The 21,728-nt window shown below is 53.4% G+C and overlaps 2 protein-coding genes across 7 annotated transcripts in view; one reads left to right on the top strand and one right to left on the bottom strand.

Annotated features, from left to right (window-relative positions):
• The window catches only part of ubqln4 (ubiquilin 4), a 36,061-nt gene extending 23,830 nt beyond the window's left edge, over positions 1 to 12,231 (bottom strand). For 2 of the 3 annotated variants that reach the window (XM_033016746.1, XM_033016747.1), the window contains exon 1: positions 12,076 to 12,221. In XM_033016746.1, coding sequence (XP_032872637.1) covers positions 12,076 to 12,174 — 99 coding nt within the window. In that variant the 5' untranslated portion in view covers positions 12,175 to 12,221. Of the gene's footprint in view, positions 1 to 12,075 lie in introns of all 3 variants that reach the window. The other variant, XM_033016745.1, reaches the window with a different exon arrangement.
• Positions 12,232 to 13,623: 1,392 nt separating this feature from the next.
• LOC116969994 (transmembrane protein 60-like) lies at positions 13,624 to 14,945 on the top strand. Of its 4 annotated transcripts, none has more exons than XM_033016744.1 (3): positions 13,624 to 14,166; positions 14,298 to 14,401; positions 14,933 to 14,945. In XM_033016744.1, exon 1 carries the CDS (start codon positions 13,690 to 13,692, stop codon positions 14,101 to 14,103), a length of 414 nt encoding a protein of 137 aa, XP_032872635.1. In that variant the 5' UTR covers positions 13,624 to 13,689; the 3' UTR covers positions 14,104 to 14,166; positions 14,298 to 14,401; positions 14,933 to 14,945. The 4 variants fall into 4 exon arrangements, with proteins under 4 accessions (XP_032872635.1, XP_032872634.1, XP_032872631.1 ...); XM_033016743.1 differs by having other exon boundaries at positions 13,624 to 14,176; positions 14,349 to 14,401; XM_033016740.1 differs by having other exon boundaries at positions 13,624 to 14,176.
• The last annotated feature ends 6,783 nt before the right edge of the window (positions 14,946 to 21,728 follow it).

Below are 21,728 nucleotides of genomic sequence, written 5' to 3'. Positions count from 1 at the left end.
TTTCGCCTTCCATCACAGTGAGGAATGTGGAGGAGTCACTGTGGTGGATGTTTGTGTTAAAATGTATTTGTTGCTTTTTATTAGTGTGACTGTATGGCAAATCAAATTCCTCGTATGTTACAAAACATACTTGGTTAATATAGTGTGGTTATTATTATCTATCTTTCCCTCTCAACTACATTCTTCTTGCTGCTCCCCATAACCCCTGACACACTAACTAATCAAGAACACATCAATCTCCACCTTAAACATATCCATTGACTTGGCCTCCACTCCCTCTGCCTTCTCTTCTTTCTAAAGGTACGTCCTTTTATTCTGAGGCTGTGCCCTTTGGTCCTAGACTCTCTCACTAGTGGAAACATCCTCTCCACATTCACTCTATCCTGGCCTGCAGACTTACGGGGAAATATATTACAGAGAAAGAGAACTTGGATTAGTAATGTTTCGGGATTGACTGTTCATTGAAGTCCCCGACCATACGTGTTCTGGCCTGTAAAACACATTACACTTTACACTGTAGACAATATTACCGTAACAACCCCACTCGGTGGGCCAAAGGGCTTGTTTCCATGCTGTATCTCTAAACTAAACCTGTAATATCGCAACTAGGAATTCTCATCCAGGTAAATGGGATTCTAATGCATGAATCTAACCTCATGACAATACTGCAAACTGTAGCAGTTTATCCTGCACAGGCACACAAATACACACGTTAACCAACCAATCCCTCTCCCTCCATCTCAAGAAGGATCCTGACCCAAAACATTGCCTGGCCATTCCCTCCACAGATGCTTCCTGACCCATTGAGTTACTCCAACATTGTGTTTTGCTTTTGATTCCAGTATCTGCAACCCCTGGTCTATAATAAGCTAATCTGGACTTGTTCCAACTTGTAATTTACAAGCATCCAACTTCAAATATCGGTTGACTTGCCTGAATGGGGACAGAACCTTATCCAGATTGGCCACCTCACCCGGCCTACATACCACATGTTCAGGACTACGGGGGGGGGGGGGGGGGGTTAATTCAAGTACACTCTCATAATTGTGTCTGGCTTATAGGAGGTGCCTGGCCACCAGTTGCCACATAATCGGCCGTGGACCTGAATATTGAAACATATGACAGTCAGGCTTTGGGAAAGGCAACAAAGTGCCTTTAAACATCATGCCTTCAAATTAAACCCTTTAAACATTTCCTCCACCTCCCCAAGTTATGGATACTACCTTGCTAACTTCCAGTACCAGCATTGTTTCTCTCTTACTAACATTACACTGACTAGCTAGTTTAAAGACTCCAAAACATCCTGGAGAATACTAGTCCTGGTTCAGTTGCGATGTAACCTGTTCAAGTTGTACTGTCTCAAAGTCTCAGAATTTTCTGAGGTGGCACAGGGGTAGAGTTGCTGCCTTACAGCGCTAGAGCTTCGGGTTCAATCTTGGCTACGGGTGATATCTGCACGGAGTTTGTACGTTTTTCCCGTGCCCTGCGTGGGTTTCCTCCCACACTCCAAAGATGTTCAGGTTTGTAGGTTAGAAACATAGAAAATAGGTGCAGGAGGCCATTCGGCCCTTCGAACCAGCACCGCCATTCATTGTGATCATGGCTGATCGTCCCTAATCAATAAGCCGCGCCTACCTTCTCCCCATATCCCTTGATTCCACTAGCCCCTAGAGCTCTATCTAACTCTCTCTTAAATCCATCCAGTCTCCACTGCCCTCTGTGGCAGGGAATTCCACAAATTCACAACTCTCTGGGTGGAAAAGTTTTTTCTCACCTCAGTCTTAAATGGCCTCCCCTTTATTCTAAGACTGTAGCCCTTGGTTCTGGACTCGCCCAACATTGAAAACATTTTTCCTGCATCTAGCTTGTCCAGTCCTTTTATAATTTTATATGTTTCTATAAGACCCCCCTCATCCTTCTAAACTCGAGTGAATACAAGCCTAGTCTTTTCAATCTTTCCTCAGGTTAATTGGCTATGGTAAAATTGTAAATTGTCCCTCGTGTGTGTAGGATACTGTTATTGTGCAGGGATCACTGGTCTTGGGGCCGATGGGCCTGTTCCCACACTGTAGCTCTACAGCAAACTCTAAGATTTTCTTGCAGTCAAACATTCACTTGTTCTATTTTAAAGCCCCTTACATTTAGGACTTCCATGACACTGTGAGTAATCCAATGAGGTCTTGCTGGGTTTTTATGGGTCTGTCCCACAGGCGATTTTTTGGGCGATTACTGGTGACTGCCACAAATTCAACAAGTTGAAACATTTTTGGTGACAGTGGCAACAATTTTTGCTGTCGTTGGTTTTCCTCAGGTGTTGTAGGTGAATTCCATTAAAACTAGTCCCTGGCAGTCGCCCAAAGAGTGGCATAAGTGGGACAGGCCCATCAGCTCCCCAAAGTCTCACTGCAGGACCTCATCTTTCTGTCAACCAAGACCGTAACATTTTGCCCCTCACCCTCTTCCTCCCATTTTAATCTTGCCCATTGCACCAGGGAGTCAAGATGCCATCCTTGACATCATGGCCAGAGTCACAGAAGCACTCACTCATCACAATTGCTCACCGGTACTTGGTCAGCATGGAGGAGTTGGGCTGAAGGGCCTGTTTCCGTGCTGTATGACACCCTCCTCCCTTGTACAGCCCAGATACTCACAGAGGTTGCTCTCCTGCCTCCTACTCCACTGACAATCACCCACTCCATTTATTTGAACACTCTGGTGAAGTGTTTTGTTAGTTTTGGTTTTAGAGATACAGCGTGGAAACAGGCCCTTTAGTCCACCCAGTCCACGTTGTCCAGCGATCACCCTGTATACTAACACTAACCTGCACACTTGGGACAATTTACAGAAGCCAAATTAACCTACAAACCTGCACGTCTTTGGAGTGTGGGAGGAAACCGGAGCTCACGGAGAAAACCCACGCAGGTCACGGGGAGAACGTACAAACTCCGTACACACGGCACCCTTAGTCAGGATGGAACCCGGGTGTCTGGCGCGGTTTGGCAACTGTACTGCTACGCCACTGTGTTGCCAGAGGTGAGCCTGGACAGGATAGTGCACTGCGAGATGGAGGCACTATACTAAACACTCCTGTCCGTGCTAGCTTCTCCTTCTCAGTGGGGCAACACTTCAGCTACTCGAGCCGCTGACAAATGCCACAAGATCAGCAGACTGCTGGCTCTTTCCATCCACCACATTCATGGGTTTCCTAGGCAGTCCTTTCCCTTCACAGTGTGATGGAGTTTCCAATCTAAGAATGTATTGCCTTAGTGTTTAATTAGAACATCAGAACACGACAGTGCAGGAACAGGTCCACAATGCCCATATCTAACATGTTGCCAAATTATACTAATCTCCTCTGCCTTGACGTGATCCATATCCCTCCATTCCTTGTATATCCATGTGCCAATCTAAAAGCCTCTAAACGCCACAGTCGTAGCTGCCTCCACCCACGGCAGCACGTTCAAGGCACCCACCATCCTCATTGCAAATAAAAACTTGTCCCGCACATCTCCTTTAAACTTTGCCTTAAAGCTATGCCCTCTGGTCTTTACTTTAAAGTTTAGAGATACAGCGTGGAAACCGAGTCTGCATCATGTAGCGATCACCTTGTACACTAACACTATCCTACACACTAGGAACAATTTACATTTTTTTTACCAAAGCCAATTAACCTACAAGCCTTGTACATCTTTGGAGTCTGAAGAACGGTCTCGACCCAAAACGTCACCCATTCCTTCTTTCCAGTGATGCTGCCTGTCCCGCTGAGTTACTCCAGCATTTTGTGTCTATCTTCGATTTAAACCAGCATCTGCAATTCTTTCCGAGAGCAAATGGGAAGATACGGAGTGCAGAATATAGTGCCCAGCATTGTAGTGCGACAATATTCTGCACTCTTGGGAGTGCATACTGTCGTTGTGTCCTTGGGCAAGACACTTCACCCACCTTTGCCTGTGTGTGAATGTGTGTGAATGATTGGTGGTGGTCGGAGGGGCCGTAGGCGCAGAATGGCAGCCACGCTTCCGTCAGTCTGCCCCAGGCAGCTGTGGCTACAGAAGTAGCTTACCACCACCGAGTGTGACCGAGGAGTGAATGAATAATGCGATGTAAAGCGCCTTGAGTATTAGAAAGGCGCTATATAAATCCCATCCATTATTATTATTATTATTACTCTTTCCCAGAGCCAGAGACAAAGTCCAATGTCCACAAAGAGGTAGAGGTGAATCAGACAAGTACTCTAGTGTATGGACAGGCCGTTCGGGAGCCTGATAACAGAGGGGAAGAAGCTGTTCCCGAGTCTGGTGGTGCGTGCTTTCAATCTTCAGATGGAGAAAGAAGAAGGGGTGCAGATGATTATGAGACAGGGGTGGGAAGGTGAAGGTTAGGAGGATAGGAGGGAGGGAAATGGGGGGGGTGCGCTTCTGGAGAAGTCTTTAAAAGGTGGGAAATATAATATTTAAACCAAATCCAGCACCCACAACAGCCGAGTGAGTATGTCGACAGAAACGAGCCCCAGTCAACAACAAATGAAAGACTCAAGTTATTAGCACTGGTTTTCCATCCATAGGCACTGCTTGTCCAGCTGAGAATGCCACCAGTCTTGTGTTTATATCCTATACCTTGCTTTGGATGTGCTGTTTGCAATCTACACTTCAATGAATCAAAGACAAGAGTGATTCTTCAACCTTAATCCTAACCCTCACATCACTCGCCCCTCCTTACCTAAAGCTTACAATCCTAATGCCCTCACCTCCTCACACTCCCCATCGCTAACCTCCTAATATAACAGAGACAGAGCACTAAACTCTACCTTCCCTGAAACAGGAGCCAACTAGAACTACTTAAACTGGGGAATACAACTAGGTGTAGCCCTACATTATAATTAGTCATACAATCATAGTTATGGAGTCCTGAAACACAGAAACAGGCCCTTCCGCCCAATTTGCCCATGCCTACACTATTCTCACCTGCCCGCATATGGCCCGTATTCCTCTAAACTATCCATGTACCAATACAAGTGTCCTTTAAATGTTGTTATAGTCTCTGCCTTAACTAACTCCTCAGGCAGCTTGTCCCATACACCTACAACCGTCTGTGTGAAGTTGTCCCTCAGTTTCCTCTTAAATCTTTCCCCCTCTCACCTTAAACCTATGTCCTCTGGTTCTTGATTCCCCTAGCCTGGATCAAAGACTGTGCATTCACCCCATCTATACCTCTCATGATTTTGTGCACCTCTATAAGATCACCCTTCAGCCCCAAATTATAATTAAGAATCCTTGCAGGAAATAAAGTAAAAAGATCACTAATGCCATTTCCAATCCTGCACGAAACAAGACTCTATTAGATGAAGACAAAGTCATGGAGATAATATGAAGGCTAATAAAGGCAAGTAGATTTGGACAAAGGTAATGATACCATGGATAGACAAAAAGCTGAAGTAACTCAGCGGGTCAGACAGCATCTCTGGAGAGAAGGAATGGGTGGCGTTTCGGGTCGAGACTTTTCTTCAGACTGAGAGTCAGGGGAAAGTGAAACAAGAGATATAGACAGTGATATTGGGAGACATCGAATAAATGAATGAAAGATATGCCAAAAACTAACGATGATAAAGGAAACAGGCCACTGTAGGCTGTGAGCTTGGTGAAAACATGCTGCAGACAATCAGACATACCAGGACAACAGGATAATGGGTAGGAAGGAACTGCCGATGCTGGTTTCAACCAAAGATAGACACCAAAAGCTGGAGTAACTCAGCGGGACAGGCAGCGTCTCTTGAGAGAAGCAATGGGTGACGTTTCGGGTCGAGACCCTCCTTCAGTACAATGGGCCTGATCAAAGTGGCTGTCTCCAGTGAGATTGAATCTCCAGCAGCGAGTACAGTGAGCAAAACAGGGATGATCATCACACTGCCCACTGTAACATCACTCCCTGACGAGCTCAATGCGTTTTACGCACGCTTTGACAGGGAAAATACTGATGTGCCTTCCCGATCCCCCATTCGCTGCGATGGCATTTCAGTCTCAGTCACAGAGGCCGATGTCAGGAAATCCTTCAGGGGGGTGAACCCCCGAAAAGCACCTGGTCCTGATGGTATACCCGGTCGTGTTCTAAAAACCTGTGCGGACCAACTGGCGGGAGTTTTTACGGACATTTTCAACCTCTCACTTCTGAGGTCTGAGGTCCCCACCTGCTTTAAAAGGGCATCAATTATACTGGTGCCCAAGAAGAGTAAGGTGACATGCCTCAATGACTATCGACCAGTGGCACTAACGCCGGTGGTGATGAAGTGCTTTGAGAGGTTGATCATGGAGCAAATCAACTCCTACATCGACAAAAACCTGGACCCACTGCAGTTCGCATACCGCCACAACAGATCAACGGTGGATGCGATCTCGCTGGCCCTCCACTCCGCACTGGACCACTTGGACAACAAAAACTCATATGTCAGGCTGTTATTCATTGATTACAGCTCGGCATTTAACACAATCATCCCCTCCAAACTGGTTACCAAACTCGCAGAACTGGGTCTCTGCGCATCCCTCTGCAACTGGATCCTTGACTTCCTCGTCCACAGACCACAGTCTGTTCGTATTGGTGGAAATGTGTCAGCCTCAATAACAATCAGCACGGGAGCACCTCAAGGCTGCGTGCTTAGCCCCCTGCTGTACTCACTCTATACCCATGACTGCGTAGCGAACCACAGTGCGAACTCCATCATCAAGTTCGCTGACGACACCACTATTGTGGGGCGTATCACTGATGGGGATGAGTCAGAGTACAGAAGAGAGGTCGAGCAACTGTCCATATGGTGCCAGCGCAATAACCTGGCCCTCAACACCAGCAAAACCAAGGAACTCATTGTGGACTTTGGAAGGAGTAGGAGGGGGACCCACAGCCCCATTTATATCAACGGGTCGATGGTTGAAAGGGTCAAGAGCTTCAAATTCCTGGGCGTGCACATCTCTGAAGATCTTTCCTGGTCCGAGAACACTAATGCAATCATCAAAAAAGCACATCAGCGCCTCTACTTTCTGAGAAGATTACGGAGAGTCGGATTGTCAAGGAAGACTCTCTCTAACTTCTACAGGTGCACAGTCGAGAGCATGCTGACCGGTTGCATCGTGGCTTGGTTCGGCAATTTGAGTGCCCTGGAGAGGAAAAGACTACAAAAAGTAGTAAACACTGCCCAGTCCATCATCGGCTCTGACCTTCCTTCCATCGAGGGGATCTATCGCAGTCGCTGCCTCAAAAAGGCTGGCAGTATCATCAAAGACCCACACCATCCTGGCCACACACTCATCTCCCTGCTACCTTCAGGTAGAAGGTACAGGAGCCTGAAGACTGCAACAACCAGGTTCAGGAATAGTTACTTCCCCTCAGCCATCAGGCTATTAAACCTGGCTCGGACAAAACTCTGATTATTACCAACCACTTTCTGTTATTTGCACTACCAGTTTATTTATTCATGTGTGTATATATTTATATCATGGTATATGGACACATTTATCTGTTTGTAGTAAATGCCTACTATTTTCTGTGTGCTTAAGCAAAGCAAGAATTTCATTGTCCTATACAGGGACACATGACAATAAACTCACTTGAACTTGAACTTGAACTTGAACACTACTGTCCTGTTGCCCATAAGACAGGAATGGAAGAAATGAGGAACTGACAGAGTGCTGGAGTAACTCAACGGGTCAGGCAGCATCTGTGGAGAACATGGATAGGTGACGTTTCACAAAGTGCTGGAGTAACTCAGTGGGTCAGGCAGCATCTGTGGAGAACATGGATAGGTGACGTTTCACAGAGTGCTGGAGTAACTCAGCGGGTCAGGCAGCATCTGTGGAGAACATGGATAGGTGACGTTTCACAGAGTGCTGGAGTAACTCAGTGGGGCAGGCAGCATCTGTGGAGAACATGGATAGGTGACGTTTCACAGAGTGCTGGAGTAACTCAGTGGTCAGGCAGCATCTGTGGAGAACATGGATAGGTGACGTTTCACAGAGTGCTGGAGTAACTCAGTGGGGCAGGCAGCATCTGTGGAGAACATGGATAGGTGACGTTTCACAGAGTGCTGGAGTAACTCAGTGGGGCAGGCAGCATCTGTGGAGAACATGGATAGGTGACGTTTCAGGACATTATTCTTCTATAATCTAAAGAAGGGCCCGGATTCAAAATGTCACTTAACCTCGTTTTCCAGATTTGCTACCTGAGCCGCCGAGTGACTCCAGCACTTTGAGGCTTTTTTTAGCCAGAACTGAACTTCAGTTTCAGTTTATTTTATTGTCACGTGTACCGGCGTACAATGAAAATCTTTTGTTGCGTGCTATTCAGTCAGCAGACGTAGAATACATGATTACAATCAGGCAATACAGTGTATTACAGTACAAGGGAATAACATTTAGTGCAAGGTAAACCCAGCAAATTCTGATCCAGGGTGACCAGAGGTAGATAGTAGTTCATCTCACTGGTTGTGGTAGGATGGTTCAGTTGCCTGATAACAGCTGGGAAGAAATTGTTGCTGAATCTGGAGGTGTGTGTATTTGTATTTTTTGCCTGATGGGAAAACATAGAAACATAGAAAATAGGTGCAGGAGTAGAGGCCATTCGGCCCTTCGAGCCTGCACTGCCATTCAATAAGATCATGGCTGATCATCCAACTCAGTATTCTGTACCTGCCTTCTCTCCATACCCCCTGATCCCTTTAGCCACAAGGGCCACATCTAACTCCCTCTTAAATATAGCCAATGAACTGGCCTCAACTACCTTCTGTGGCAGAGAATTCCACAGATTCATCACTCTCTGTGTAAAAAATGATTTTCTCATCTCGGTCCTAAAAGACTTCCCTCTTATCCTTAAACTGTGACCCCTAGTTCTGGACTTCCCCAACATCGGGAATAATCTTCCTGCATCTAGCCTGTCCAACCCCTTAAGAATTTTGTAAGTTTCTATAAGATCCCCCCTCAATCTTCTAAATTCTAGCGAGTACAAGCCGAGTCTATCCAGCCTTTCTTCATATGAAAGTCCTGACATCCCAGGAATCAGTCTGATGAACCTTCTCTGTACTCCCTCTATGGCAAGAATGTCTTTCTTCAGATTAGGAGACCAAAACTGTACGCAATACTCCAGGTGTGGTCTCACCAAGACCCTGTACAACTGCAGTATAACCTCCCTGCTCTTATACTCAAATCCTTTTGCTATGAATGCTAACATACCATTCGCTTTCTTCACTGCCTGCTGCACCTGCATGCCTACTTTCAATGACTGGTGTACCATGACACCCAGGTCTCGTTGCATCTCCCCTTTTCCTAATCGGCCACCATTCAGATCATATGCCTGATGGGAAAAGGGAGAACTTGACTCATTAGCTCAGTGTCCCAACTCCAGATATTCACAGAGACGGGGAAGGTTGCCGTATGGTACCACTTAGTGGGGTAAAATGAACCCCATTGCAGCCACTGGAAACGCGTGGGAATTCATCACAGGCTCTTCCTAAACACCAAGCGCTTGGACATCGCAATCCAGTTTGACAAATCTCCCCATTACGTTGCCTCCATTGCAGTCGTACACACACGGACATGCGGCGACACAGTGACCAAAGCACACTCATGGCAATGATTGGGCAAGAGATCTAGAGGGGGAGAATGGGGGAATCAGGGCAGGGGGAATGGAGGGAAGTCCGGGGGGGGGGTGGAATTAATGGGGAGAGGTGAAAGAGATCTGGAGGGGGAGGTAAAATCATGACGGGGTGGGGGAGGGGGAGAGTGGTTAAGGGGGTGGGGGCGATCTGGGGTGGGGGGGAGAGATCTGGGGGAGTGGAGGTTGGGGGGGGGGGAGGAGAGAGTGGTTAAGAGGGTGGGGGGCAATCAGGGGGTGGGGGAAAGAGATCTGGGGGAGTAGAGATTGGCGGGGAGGAGAGAGTGGTTAAGGGGGTGGGGGGGCGATCGGTGGGGGATGAGAGAGTGGTTAAGGGGGTGGGGGCGATCTGGGGGGGGGGAGAGATCTGGGGGAGTGGAGGAGAGAGTGGTTAAGGGGGTGAGGGGGAGATCAGGGGGGGAGTGGAGGTTGTGTGTGGGGGGGGTTAGGATCTGGAGGGTGAGGGTGAGGCAATCAGAGCAGGGGGAGGTTACAGTGGGGAGGGGGAGAGGGGGTAGAGAGGTTACATTGGGGAGGGGAGGGAGCAGTGGTTTGGGGGGTTAGATCCAGGGGGTGAGGGGGCGATCAGGGGGGGGAGTGGAGATTAGGGGGGTGAAGGTTGGGGGGGAGAAGAGAGTGGTTAAGGGGGTGGGGGGCAATCAGGGGGGGGGGAGTAGAGGGGGGAGTTAGGATCTGGAGGGTGAGGGTGAGGCAATCAGAGCAGGGGGAGAGGGGGTAGAGAGGTTACAGCAGGGAGGGGGAGGGAGCAGTGGTTTGGGGGGGGGGGGGTTAGATCCAGGGTGTGAGGGGGCGATCGGCGGGGGGGGGGGGAGTGGAGGTTGGAGTGGAGGTTGGGTTGGAGGAGAGAGTGGTTAAGGGGGTGGGGTGCAATCAGGGGGGAGGGGAAGAGAGATTAGGGGGGTGAAGGTTGGGGGGGAGAAGAGAGTGGTTAAGGTGGTGGGGGATGATCAAGGGGGGGGGAGTGGAGGTTGTGGGGGGGGGGTTAGGATCTGGAGGGTGAGGATGAGGCAATCAGAGCAGGGGGGAGAGGGGGTTGAGAGACTACAGCGGGGAGGGGGAGAGAGCAGTGTTTTGGGGGGGTTAGAACCAGGGGGTGAGGGGGCGATCAAGGGGGGGGGAATGGAGATCTGCGGGGAGTGGAGGTTGTGTGTGGGGGGGGGGGGGTTAGGATCTGGAGGGTGAGGCAATCAGAGCAGGGGGTGGTTACAGTGGGGAGGGGGAGAGAGTTTGGGGGGTTAGATCCAGGGGGTGAGGGGGCGATCAGGGGGGGGGGAGTGGAGGTTGTGGGAGGGGGGTTAGGATCTGGAGGGTGAGGGTGAGGCAATCAGAGCAGGGGGAGAGGGGGTAGAGAGGTTACATTGGGGAGGGGGAGAGAGCAGTGGTTGGGGGGGGGTTAGATCCAGGGGGTGAGAGGGCGATCAGGGGGGGGGGGGGAGTGGAGGTTGTGGGGGTTAGATCCAGGGGGTGAGGGGGCGATCAGGGGGGGGAGGGGAGAGAATGGTTAAGGGGGTGGGGGGGGCGATCAGGGGGGGGGGGGGAGAGAGATTTGGGGGAGTGGAGGTTGGGGGGGAGAAGAGAGTGGTTAAGGTGGTGGGGGATGATCAGGGGGGGGGGAGTTGAGGTTGTTGGGGGGGGTTAGGATCTGGAGGGTGAGGGTGAGGCAATCAGAGCAGGGGGAGAGGGGGTAGAGAGGTTACATTGGGGAGGGGGAGAGAGCAGTGGTTGGGGGGGGGGTTAGATCCAGGGGGTGAGAGGGCGATCAGGGGGGGGGGAGGGGAGAGAATGGTTAAGGGGGTGGGGGGCGATCTGGGGTGGGGGGGGGGGGAGAGAGATCTGGGGGAGTGGAGGTTGGGGGGGGGGGGTTAGGATCTGGAGGGTGAGGGTGAGGCAATCAGAGCAGGGGGAGGCTACAGTGGGGAGGGGGAGAGAGTTTGGGGGGTTAGATCCAGGGGGTGAGAGGGCGATCAGGGGGGGGGGAGTGGAGGTTGTGTGGGGGGGGGGTTAGATCCAGGGGGTGAGAGGGCGATCAGGGGGGGGGAGTGGAGGTTGTGGGGAGTGGAGGTTGTGGGGGGGGGGGGGTTAGATCCAGGGGGTGGGGGGCGATCAGGGGGGGGGGGGTGGAGGTTGTGGGGGGGGGGGGGGTTAGATCCAGGGGGTGAGAGGGCGATCAGGGGGGGGAGTGGAGGTTGTGGGGAGTGGAGGTTGTGGGGGGGGGGGGGTTAGATCCAGGGGGTGAGAGGGCGATCAGGGGGGGGGGTGGAGGTTTGTGGGGGGGGGGGTTAGATCCAGGGGGTGAGGAATCAGAGAGGGAGGTGAGGTGTGGTGTTGGGCCTCACCCTCTGCTCCTCATCCCCCTCACACCCCCCCCCCCCCAGCCTGGGCCCCCCCCCGCCAGCCACAGCCCAGCCCCGCCCCGCTCACCTCCCGCACAGACGCCTCCTCGTCCACCGCGAACTCCTCGCGGTCCTTGGGCGTCTTCACCGTCACTTTAATCCGCCGCTTTCCAGAACCTTCCGCCATCCCTGCCTGCCCGCCCGCCCGCGCACTGCCCGCCGGGAGCCGCCCCGGACCGCTTGCGCGCGCAGCCCGCCCGGGACACGCCCCCACACCACGGGGTGGGGAAACGCCCACAACCCGCAGCCCGCCAATCACGGGACACGCTCACCCGCCCTGGACCCGCCCACAACTCGCCGCCCGCCAATCACTGAACACGCTCACCCGCCCCGGACCCGCCCACATCCCGCCGCCCGCCAATCACCGAACACGCTCGCAGCCGTGGACACGCCCACAACCCGCAGCACGTCCGTCAATCACCCAGTGCCACGCACCGCCCCGCCCCACCCGCGTCGTCACGCCCCGCCCTGGACACGCCCACAACCCGCGGCCCACCAATCACTGAACACGCTCGCAGCCGTGGACACGCCCACAACCCGCAGCCCGTCCGTCAATCACCGAGACTGCGCCCCGCCTCCCCTCCCCGGGTCGCCACTCCCTGCCCTGGACACGCCCACAACCCGCAGCCAGCCAATCACTGAACACACTCACTCGTCCTGGGCCCGCCCACAACTCGCAGCCCGCCAATCACTGAACACGCTCGCAGCTGTGGACACGCCCACAACCCGCAGCCCACCAATCACTGAACACGCTCACAGCCGTGGACCCGCCCACATTCCGCCAATCACCTGGACACGCCCACATCACCGGGGACCACCCCTCCCCCCTCCACCCCGTCAATCAACGCGTCACGCCCCCCCCACCCAGAGCAACAGCGCACAACCCGCAGTCCCCGCCAATCCGATGATCAGTGCTCACTCCCCACCGGGCAACACAGGCCCCGCCCACCCTCCGCCCCCCCCCCCAGGGCGGCCAATCATCGTGCCCCAACCCACAAGGGAGCCGCCAATCAACGCCCTGCTCCCACCGGGCCCTCCGCACATACACCAATCAGCGCCGTCCGCCCTGCCCGCAACCACCAATCAATCACAAGCGGCCCTCCCGCCCACAGGGCCCGGCAGCCAATCACCCCTCCCATACGCGGACCGCCAATCACAACTGGCCCTCCCGCTCAGGACCCGCCCACAGGCCCGGCAGCCAATCACCCCGCACATACGCGGACCGCCAAGCCCGCAACCACCAATCACAACTGGCATTGCTGCTCAGGGCCCGCCCACAGGCCCGTAACCACCAATCACAACTGGCACTGCCGCGCAGGACCCGCCCACAGGCCCGGCAGCCAATCACCCCGCCCATACGCGGACAGCCAAGCCCGCACCCGCCAATCACAACTGGCCCTCCCGCTCAGGACCCGCCCACATGCCCGGCAGCCAATCACCATGCCCATACGCGGACCGCCAATCAGCGGCCACCGCCGAGCCCGGAACCACCAATCACAACCGGCCCTCCCGCTCAGGACCCGCCCACAGGCCCGGCAGCCAATCAAACCGCACCCCTGACTTCCGGCCGGGGAGGGGTTTCCATGGCGACGCCCAGTGCGGCCTAGCTGGCAGGCCGAAGCCTGGGCCTGGGTTTTGGAGGATGTCGCTGGCGCAGCGGGTGCTGCTGACCTGGCTGCTCGGCCTGCTCTTCCTCATCGTGCTGGTGCTGAAGATGGAGGAGACGCTGGGCTGGAGCTGGTTCCTGGTCTTCGTGCCGCTCTGGCTACTGGACGCGGCGCTGCTGGCGTTGTTGTTGGCCCGGCTGGCGGGTCGCTGCAAGGCGGCGGCGGCCGGGGCGGGGGCCGAGGCCCAGGCGGAGCGGGCAGGCCTGAGGCGCCGGGCACTAGGCCTGTGCGCGCTGCTGCTGCAACTGGCCTTCCTGCTGGCCCTGGCCGCCCGCCTGCAGCGCCTGGCCGAGCTGCCGCTGTGTTGGGTCCTGGCCCCGCTCTGGCTGCTGCTGCTCGGCGCTATCGTAGAGGTGGCGAGGCGGACCTTCGGCTCTAGGCCCGAGTGAAGAGGAGGCCTGGGGCCCACCTCTAGGCCCGAGTGAGGAGGAGGCCTGGGGCCCACGGGGAGCGTCCACACCAGTGAGGAGGGGCCCCATTGAGGAGGCTTAGCCCTTGAGGGGCCCACCGACCCACCCAGAGCAGGCCCGGCCCGAGTGAAGAGGGTCCCGGGCCCACGGGGAGCGTCCACACCAGTGAGGAGGCCCGGCCCGAGTGAAGAGGAGGCCTGGGGCCCCGGGGAACATCCACACTGCCGGCAGGCCCGAGTGAAAAGGGGCCCGGGGCCCACGGGCAGCGTCCACACCAGTGACGAGGGGCCTGGGCCCACGGGGAGCGTCCACACCGACCCAGAGGAGGCCCGAGTGAAGAGGGGCCTGGGGGCCCAGTGGGGAGCGTCCACACCAGTGAGGAGGCCCACCGGCCCTTGAGGGGCCCCAGTGAGGAGGCCTAGCACTTGAGGGGCCCCCAGGGAGCGTCCGCACCAGTGAAGAGGGGCCTGGGCCCACAAGGGAGCGTCCACACCAGTGAGGCCCCCGTGGAGCGTCCACACCACCGGCAGGCCCAAGTGATCCGGGGCCCAGGGGAGCGTCCACACCAGTGAGGAGGCCCAGCCCTTGAGGGGCCCCCGGGGAGCGTCCACACCAGTGAGGAGGCCCGGCCCTTGAGGGGCCCCAGTGAGGAGGCCTGGCCCATGAGGGGCCCCAGTGAGGAGGCCCGGCCCAAGTGATCACAGCCCCAGGAACATCCACACCGCCAGCAGGCCTGAGTGAAGAGGGGCTCAGGGAACGTCCACACCGGTGAGGAGGAGCTTGGCCCTTGAGGGGCCCACCGACCCAGAGGAGGCCCCAGTTATGAGGCCTGGCCCATGAGGGGCCCACCGACCCACCCACAGCAGGCCCGGCCCAAGTGATAACAGCCCCCAGGAACATCCACACCGCCGGCAGGCCCGAGTGAAGAGGGGCCTGGGGAGCGTCCACACCAGTGAAGAGGGGCCTGGGGAGCGTCCACACCAGTGAAGAGGGGCCTGGGCCCCCGGGGAGCGTCCACACCAGTGAGGAGGCCCGGCCCTTGAAGGGCCCATAGACCCAGAGGAGGCCCGGCCCAAGTGATCACAGCCCCGGGGAGCGTCCACACCACCAGCAGGCCCGGGTGAGGAGGGCCCCGGGGACAGAAGCACCTTCATCGTCCGCCCCCTGGACCGTGAGGAGCCCGCCGACCCATTGGAGCCCCGGCCCGAGTGATGACAACCCCAGTGAACATCCGGACTGACGGCCGGCCCCAGTGACAAGGGCCTCTCAGGGAACAGAGGTGCCTCCGCCCACCCACCTGCCTGGGTGAGGGCCCCTGAGAGACCATTGGCAGAGACCAGGCCCGAGTGTGGCCTCTGAGGAACATCAGTGGAGGCCCAGTCCGTCAGGGGCTCATCAACCCATTGGAAGTTCAGGGACCACCATGGAGGCTCAGCCCGAGCGGGAGGGCCCGGGGTCCCAGTTAACAGGGGCTCCATCACCAGGGTGTGTGGCTTGCAGTCTCCGTACGGACTGAAGAGGACCCCATTGGACATCTGCACCTTTACCGGCCGGTCCGAGTGAAGGGGCCACAACCACCCGGCACACCAGGTCCGGTATCCTCAGCTGTGGGGTGACATGAGGTGTCTCCCCCCCCCCCCCCCCATGGACATCGCCTGCCGGAGACTGGACTGGACTACCTGCCGCCCATGCACCCCAGAGACATCTGCACTGGAACACATCCCTCACCTGGAGACACGGGCCCCAAAATGGCCGTTCGAGGCCAGGACAGGCTTTCTTGCTTAAACGGAGGCCACTTGCTCCCGAAACACTCAGGGCAATATTCGGGCACGGAACACTCCCTCTGATCCCCCTGCACCCCGTTGCTCAGGAGGGGGTCGCAGGGTGCATGGATACCATGTCATGTGATAGGGGCAGAATTAGGCCATTCGGCCCATCAAGTTTACTCCTCCATTCAATCATGGTTGATCTATCTCTCCCTAACCCCATTCTCCTGCCTTCTACCCCTAACCCCTGACACCCGTACTGATCATGTATATCCCAGGGCCAGACCTCTGGACACACAGCTCCCTCAATCCCCCTGTATATCAGCGAGACCAAGCGCAGGCTCGGCGATAGTTTCGCTGAACACCTCCGCCCAGTCCGCCTAAACCTACCTGATCTCCCAGTTGCTTAACACTTGAACTCCCCCTCCCATTCCCACACTGACCTTTCTGTCCTGGGCCTCCTCCATTGTCAGAGTGAGCCCTAGCGCAAATTGGAGGAACTGCATCTCATATTTCGCTTGGGGCAGCTTACACCCCAGTGGTATGAACATTGACTTCTCTAAGTACAAGTCGCCATTGCTTTCCCTCTCTCTCCATTTCCCCCTTCCCAGTTCTCCGACCAGTCTTACTGTCTCCGACAACATTTTATCTCTGTACCGCCCACTCCCCTGACATCAGTCTGAGGAAAGGTCTCGACCCGAAACGTCACCCATTCCTTCTCTCCAGAGATACTGCCTGTCCCGCTGAGTTACTCCAGCATTTTGTGTCTATATCCGTTCCCTTGGTCCCCAGACTCAGCTGCTTCGGATGGGGCCCTTGGACTGTTGGATGGGGCCCCTGGACTGTCGGATGGGGCCCCTGGACTGTCAGATGGGGCCTGAGACACACAGATACTTTGGGGCCAGGACTGGCTCTACTATTCTTGACTCTCAGGTCCTGCACTCGAACTAGGCCCAGCAATTTGGACCATGCATCAGATATACGGATGAAGGACAGTTTTATATTCCTGTGTTTATAATGCTGAAATAAAGACCAGCTGGACAATGCAGTTGCTGTCCACTATCTGTTTGACAGCATTGGGCCTGTGCTCGCCGGAGTTTATAAGGATGAGGGGGGGGAACCTCATTGAAACTGACCCAATAGTGAAAGGCCTGGATCGAGTGGATGTGGAGAGGACATTTCCACTGGTGGGAGAGTCTAGGACCAGAGGGCACAGCCTCAGAATTAAAGGACGTATCTTTAGAAAGGAAATTAGGAGACATTTCTGAAGTCAGTGGTGGGGGGGGGGGAGGTGAATCTGTGCAATTTATTCATAAGGTCGTGTGATAGGAGCAGAATCAGGCCATTTGGCCCATCAAGTCTATTCCGCCATTCAATCATGGCTGATCTATCTCTTCTTCCCCCCCATTCTCCTGCCTTCTCCCCTTAACCCTTGACACCCGTACTAATCAAGAAGTACAGGTCATTAATCATAGCCCTCAGGGTTGGCACATTAGCACTGGCCCGCACACACTAGGGACCAGGTCAATTAACCTACATACCTGCATGTCTTTGGCGTGTGGGAGGAAACCGACGATCTCGGGAAAGCCCACACGAGTAGAACCTATAAACTCTGTACAGACAGCACCCGTAGGCTGGATCGACCCCAGGGCTTTGGTGCTGAAAGCATTGCAATGCACCAACTCTACCGCTGCGCCACCATGGGAGATGGATCTCGTTACAAGAGTGGGCGGTGAGGTGGCAGATACTGTTTACAACTGGGAAGGGGGTGTGTGAGGTGTTGCACTTTGGGTGTTCGACTGTCCGGGGAGCGGCGTATACAGTTAATGCCCTGAGCCTTTAACAGCATTGATGTATGGGGATCTTGGGTCCAAGTCCATAACTCCCAGGAAGTGGCACAACAGGGGTGGCACGGTGGAGCAGCAACATGCTCACCGCACCAGAGATTCAATCCTTGGGTGCTGCCTGTGTGGAGTGTGTACGTTCTCCCTGTGACCGCGTGTGGTTCTCTGCGCTTTCCTCCCACATTCCCAAGACGTGCGTGTTTGTAGGTTAAATAGCCCCTAGTCTGTGGGGATGCAGAAGTGTGATAACGTTGAACTTGTGAACGGGTGATCGATGGTGAACGAGGACTCAGTGGGCCGATGGGCCTGTTCCCACGATTTATCTCTCAACTAAACAAACAGTGGTAAAAAAGGCGCAGGGTTTGCGTGCATTGAGCATTGAGTATAAGAGTCAGGAGATTGTGTTACAGCCTCATAGGACTTTGATTAGGCCGCATTTAGAGTCGTGATCATAGAATACGGAAACTCAATCATCCACACCAAGATGCCGTGTCTAAGCTAGTCCCATTTGGCCAGCATCCTCCCAATCCTATCAATAATAATAATAATGGATGGGATTTATATAGCGCCTTTCTAATACTCAAGGCGCTTTACATCGCATTATTCATTCACTCCTCAGTCACACTCGGTGGTGGTAAGCTACTTCTGTAGCAACAGCTGCCCTGGGGCAGACTGACGGAAGCGTGGCTGCCAATCTGCGCCTACGGCCCCTCCGACCACCACCAATCACTCACACACATTCACACACAGGCAAAGGTGGGTGAAGTGTCTTGCCCAAGGACACAACGACAATATGCACTCCAAGCGGGATTCGAACCGGCTACCTGCCGGTTGCCAGCCGAACACTTAGCCCATTGTGCCATCTGTCGTCCCAATCAACAAGGGAGACTTGCGGGCGGAGCACCAAGGCAAATTCCTTGTATGTGAACATACTTGGCCAATAAACGTATTCATTCATTTAACTGTGGGACAGTCCTCCTGGACCTACCTGATCTCCCGGTTGCCAAGGTTTAATTTTGAGAGGTCTGAGGAAGGGTCTTGACCAGAGGATCTGGGGTGACGGAGGAACTGAAGGAAATCCACATTAGGCAGGAAATGACTGATGGGACTGAAGGCTGATAAATCCCCAGGGGCTGATGGTCTGCATCCCAGGGTACTTAAGGAAGTGGCTCTAGAAATCGTGGATGCATTGGTGATAATTTTCCAATGTTCTATAGACTCAGGATCAGTTCCTGGGGATTGGAGGGTAGCTAATGTTATCCCACTTTTTAAGAAAGGCAGGAGAGAGAAAACGGAATTATAGACCAGTTAGCCTGACATCGGTGGCGGGGAAAATGCTGGAGTCAATTATTAAAGATGAGATAGCCGCATATTTGGATAGCAGTAACAGGATCGGTCCGAGTCAGCATGGATTTACGAAGGGGAAATCATGCTTGACTAATCTTCTGGAATTTTTTGAAGATATAACTAGGAAAATGGACAAGGGAGAGCCAGCAGATGTAGTGTACCTGGACTTTCAGAAAGCATTTGATAAGATCCCTCATAGGAGATTAGTGGGGAACATTAGGGCACATGGTATTGGGGGTAGAGTGCTGACATGGATAGAGAAGTGGTTGGCAGACAGGAAACAAAGAGTAGGGATTAACGGGTCCCTTTCAGAATGGCAGGCAGTGACTAGTGGGGTACCGCAAGGCTCGGTGGTGGGACCGCAGCTATTTACAATATACATCAATGATTTGGATGAAGGGATTCAAAGTAACATTAGCAAATTTGCAGATGACACAAAGCTGGGTGGCAGTGTGAACTGTGAGGAGGATGCTATGAGAATGCAGGGTGACTTGGACGGGTTGGGGGAGTGGGCAGATGCTTGGCAGATGAAGTTTAATGCGGATAAATGTGAGGTTATCCACTTTGGTGGCAAAAACAGGAAGGCAGATTACTATCTAAATGGCGTCAAGTTGGGAAAAGGGGAAGTACAACGGGATCTGGGGGTCCTTGTTCATCTATGAAAGTAAGCATGCAGGTACAGCAGGCAGTGAAGAAAGCAAATGGCATGTTGACCTTTATAACAAGAGGAATCGAGTATAGGAGCAAAGAGTTCCTTCTGCAGTTGTACAAGGCCCTAGTGAGACCACACCTGGAATATTGTGTGCAGTTTTGGTCCCCTAATTTGAGGAAGGACATTCTTGCTATTGAGGGAGTGCGGTGTAGGTTTACAAGGTTAATTCCCGGGATGGCAGGACTGTCATATGCTGAGAGAATGGAGCGGCTGGGCTTGTACACTCTGAAGTTTAGAAGGATGAGAGGGAATCTTATTGAAACATATTTTTTTTAAGGGCTTGGACACGCCAGAGGCAGGAAACATGTTCCTGATGTTGGGGGAGTCCAGAATCAGGGGCCACACAGTTTAAGAATAAGGAGTAACCATTTAGAACGGAGACGAGGAAACACTTTTTCTGACAGATAGTTGTGAGACTGTGTAATTCTCTGCCTCAGAGGGCGGTGGAGGCCGGTTCTCTGGATACTTTCAAGAGAGAGTTAGATAGGGATAGCGGAGTCAGGGGATATGGGGAGAAGGCAGGAACGGGGTACTGATTGTGGATGATCAGCCATGATCACATTGAATGGTGGTGCTGGCTCGAAGGGCCGAAAAGGCATAGGTGACATTTCGGGTCGAGACCCTTCTTCAGACTGAGAGGGAAACGAGAGATATAGTCGGTGAAATAGAGAGATAACGAACAAATGGATGAAAGATATGCATAAAGATAGCGGGCGATAAGGGCCTGTCTGACCCGCTGAGTGACAAGACTGAGTTGCAGTGATGAGCTCAACCACCAGAGGATGGTGTTGGTCCACGCTGGAGGCTGCCACCTCTGCTGTGAATAGACTCAGCTGTACAAACTGAGGATAGACAAGAATGCTGGAGAAACTCAGCGGGTGCAGCAGCATCTATGGAGCGAAGGGAACAGGCAACATTTCTTGCCGAGACCCTTCTTCCTCTGAGTCTGAAGAAGGGTTTGGGCCCGAAACGTTGCCTATCTCCTTCGCCCCATAGATGCTGCCTCACCCGCTGAGTTTCTCCAGCATTTTTGTCTACCTTCGATTTTCCAGCATCTGCAGTTCTTAACATAGAAACATAGAAAATAGGTGCAGGAGTAGGCCATTCGGCCCTTCGAGCCTGCACCGCCATTCAATATGATCATTGCTGATCATCCAACTCAGTATCCCGTACCTGCCTTCTCTCCATACCCCCTGATCCATTTAGCCACAAGGGCCACATCTAACTCCCTCTTAAATATAGCCAATGAACTGTGTGGCCTCAACTACCTTCTGTGGCAGAGAATTCCACAGATTCACCACTCTGTGTGTGAAAAAAAATGTTTTTCTCATCTCGGTCGTAAAAGATTTCCCCCTTATCCTTAAACTGTGACCCCTTGTTCTGGACTTCCCCAACATCGGGAACAATCTTCCTGCATCTAGTCTGTCCAACCCCTTAAGAATTTTGTAAGTTTCTATAAGATCCCCCCTCAATCTTCTAAATTCTAGCGAGTACAAGCCGAGTTTATCTAGTCTTTCTTCATATGAAAGTCCTGACATCCCAGGAATCAGTCTGGTGAACCTTCTCTGTACTCCCTCTGTGGCAAGAATTTTGTACGTTTCTTCCCCTCTGTTATCAGGCTTCTGAACGAACGGCCCTTCCATAAGCTAGGGAACTGTCCGATTCACCTCTACCCAATTGTGGACATTGGACTTTGTCTGTGGAACTGATGCGCTACAATGCTGAGAACTATATCCTGCACTCTGTATCTTCCCCTTTGCTCCACCTGTTGGACTGGAGTTTGACGATACCATTTACCTGTGCTATTATCTGATTTGATTCATCAGCTTGCAGAATGAAACCTTTCACTGTACCTCGGTACATGTGACAATAACAAGCCTGAACCCTAACTATTTTAATTGCATTACAGACTTTGTGGGTTTTGTTGCATTAGTA

Source organism: Amblyraja radiata, unplaced genomic scaffold, assembly GCF_010909765.2.
Source record: "Amblyraja radiata isolate CabotCenter1 unplaced genomic scaffold, sAmbRad1.1.pri scaffold_468_ctg1, whole genome shotgun sequence".
Taxonomy (NCBI): domain Eukaryota; kingdom Metazoa; phylum Chordata; class Chondrichthyes; order Rajiformes; family Rajidae; genus Amblyraja; species Amblyraja radiata.
Note: the sequence above shows the minus strand (reverse complement) of the source record. Positions and strands in the feature narration are given on the sequence as shown.

Coding starts and splice junctions, on each gene's coding strand:
- LOC116969994 (XM_033016744.1), top strand. CDS start 13,690: ATGTCGCTGGCGCAGCGGGTGCTGCTGACCTGGCTGCTCGGCCTGCTC.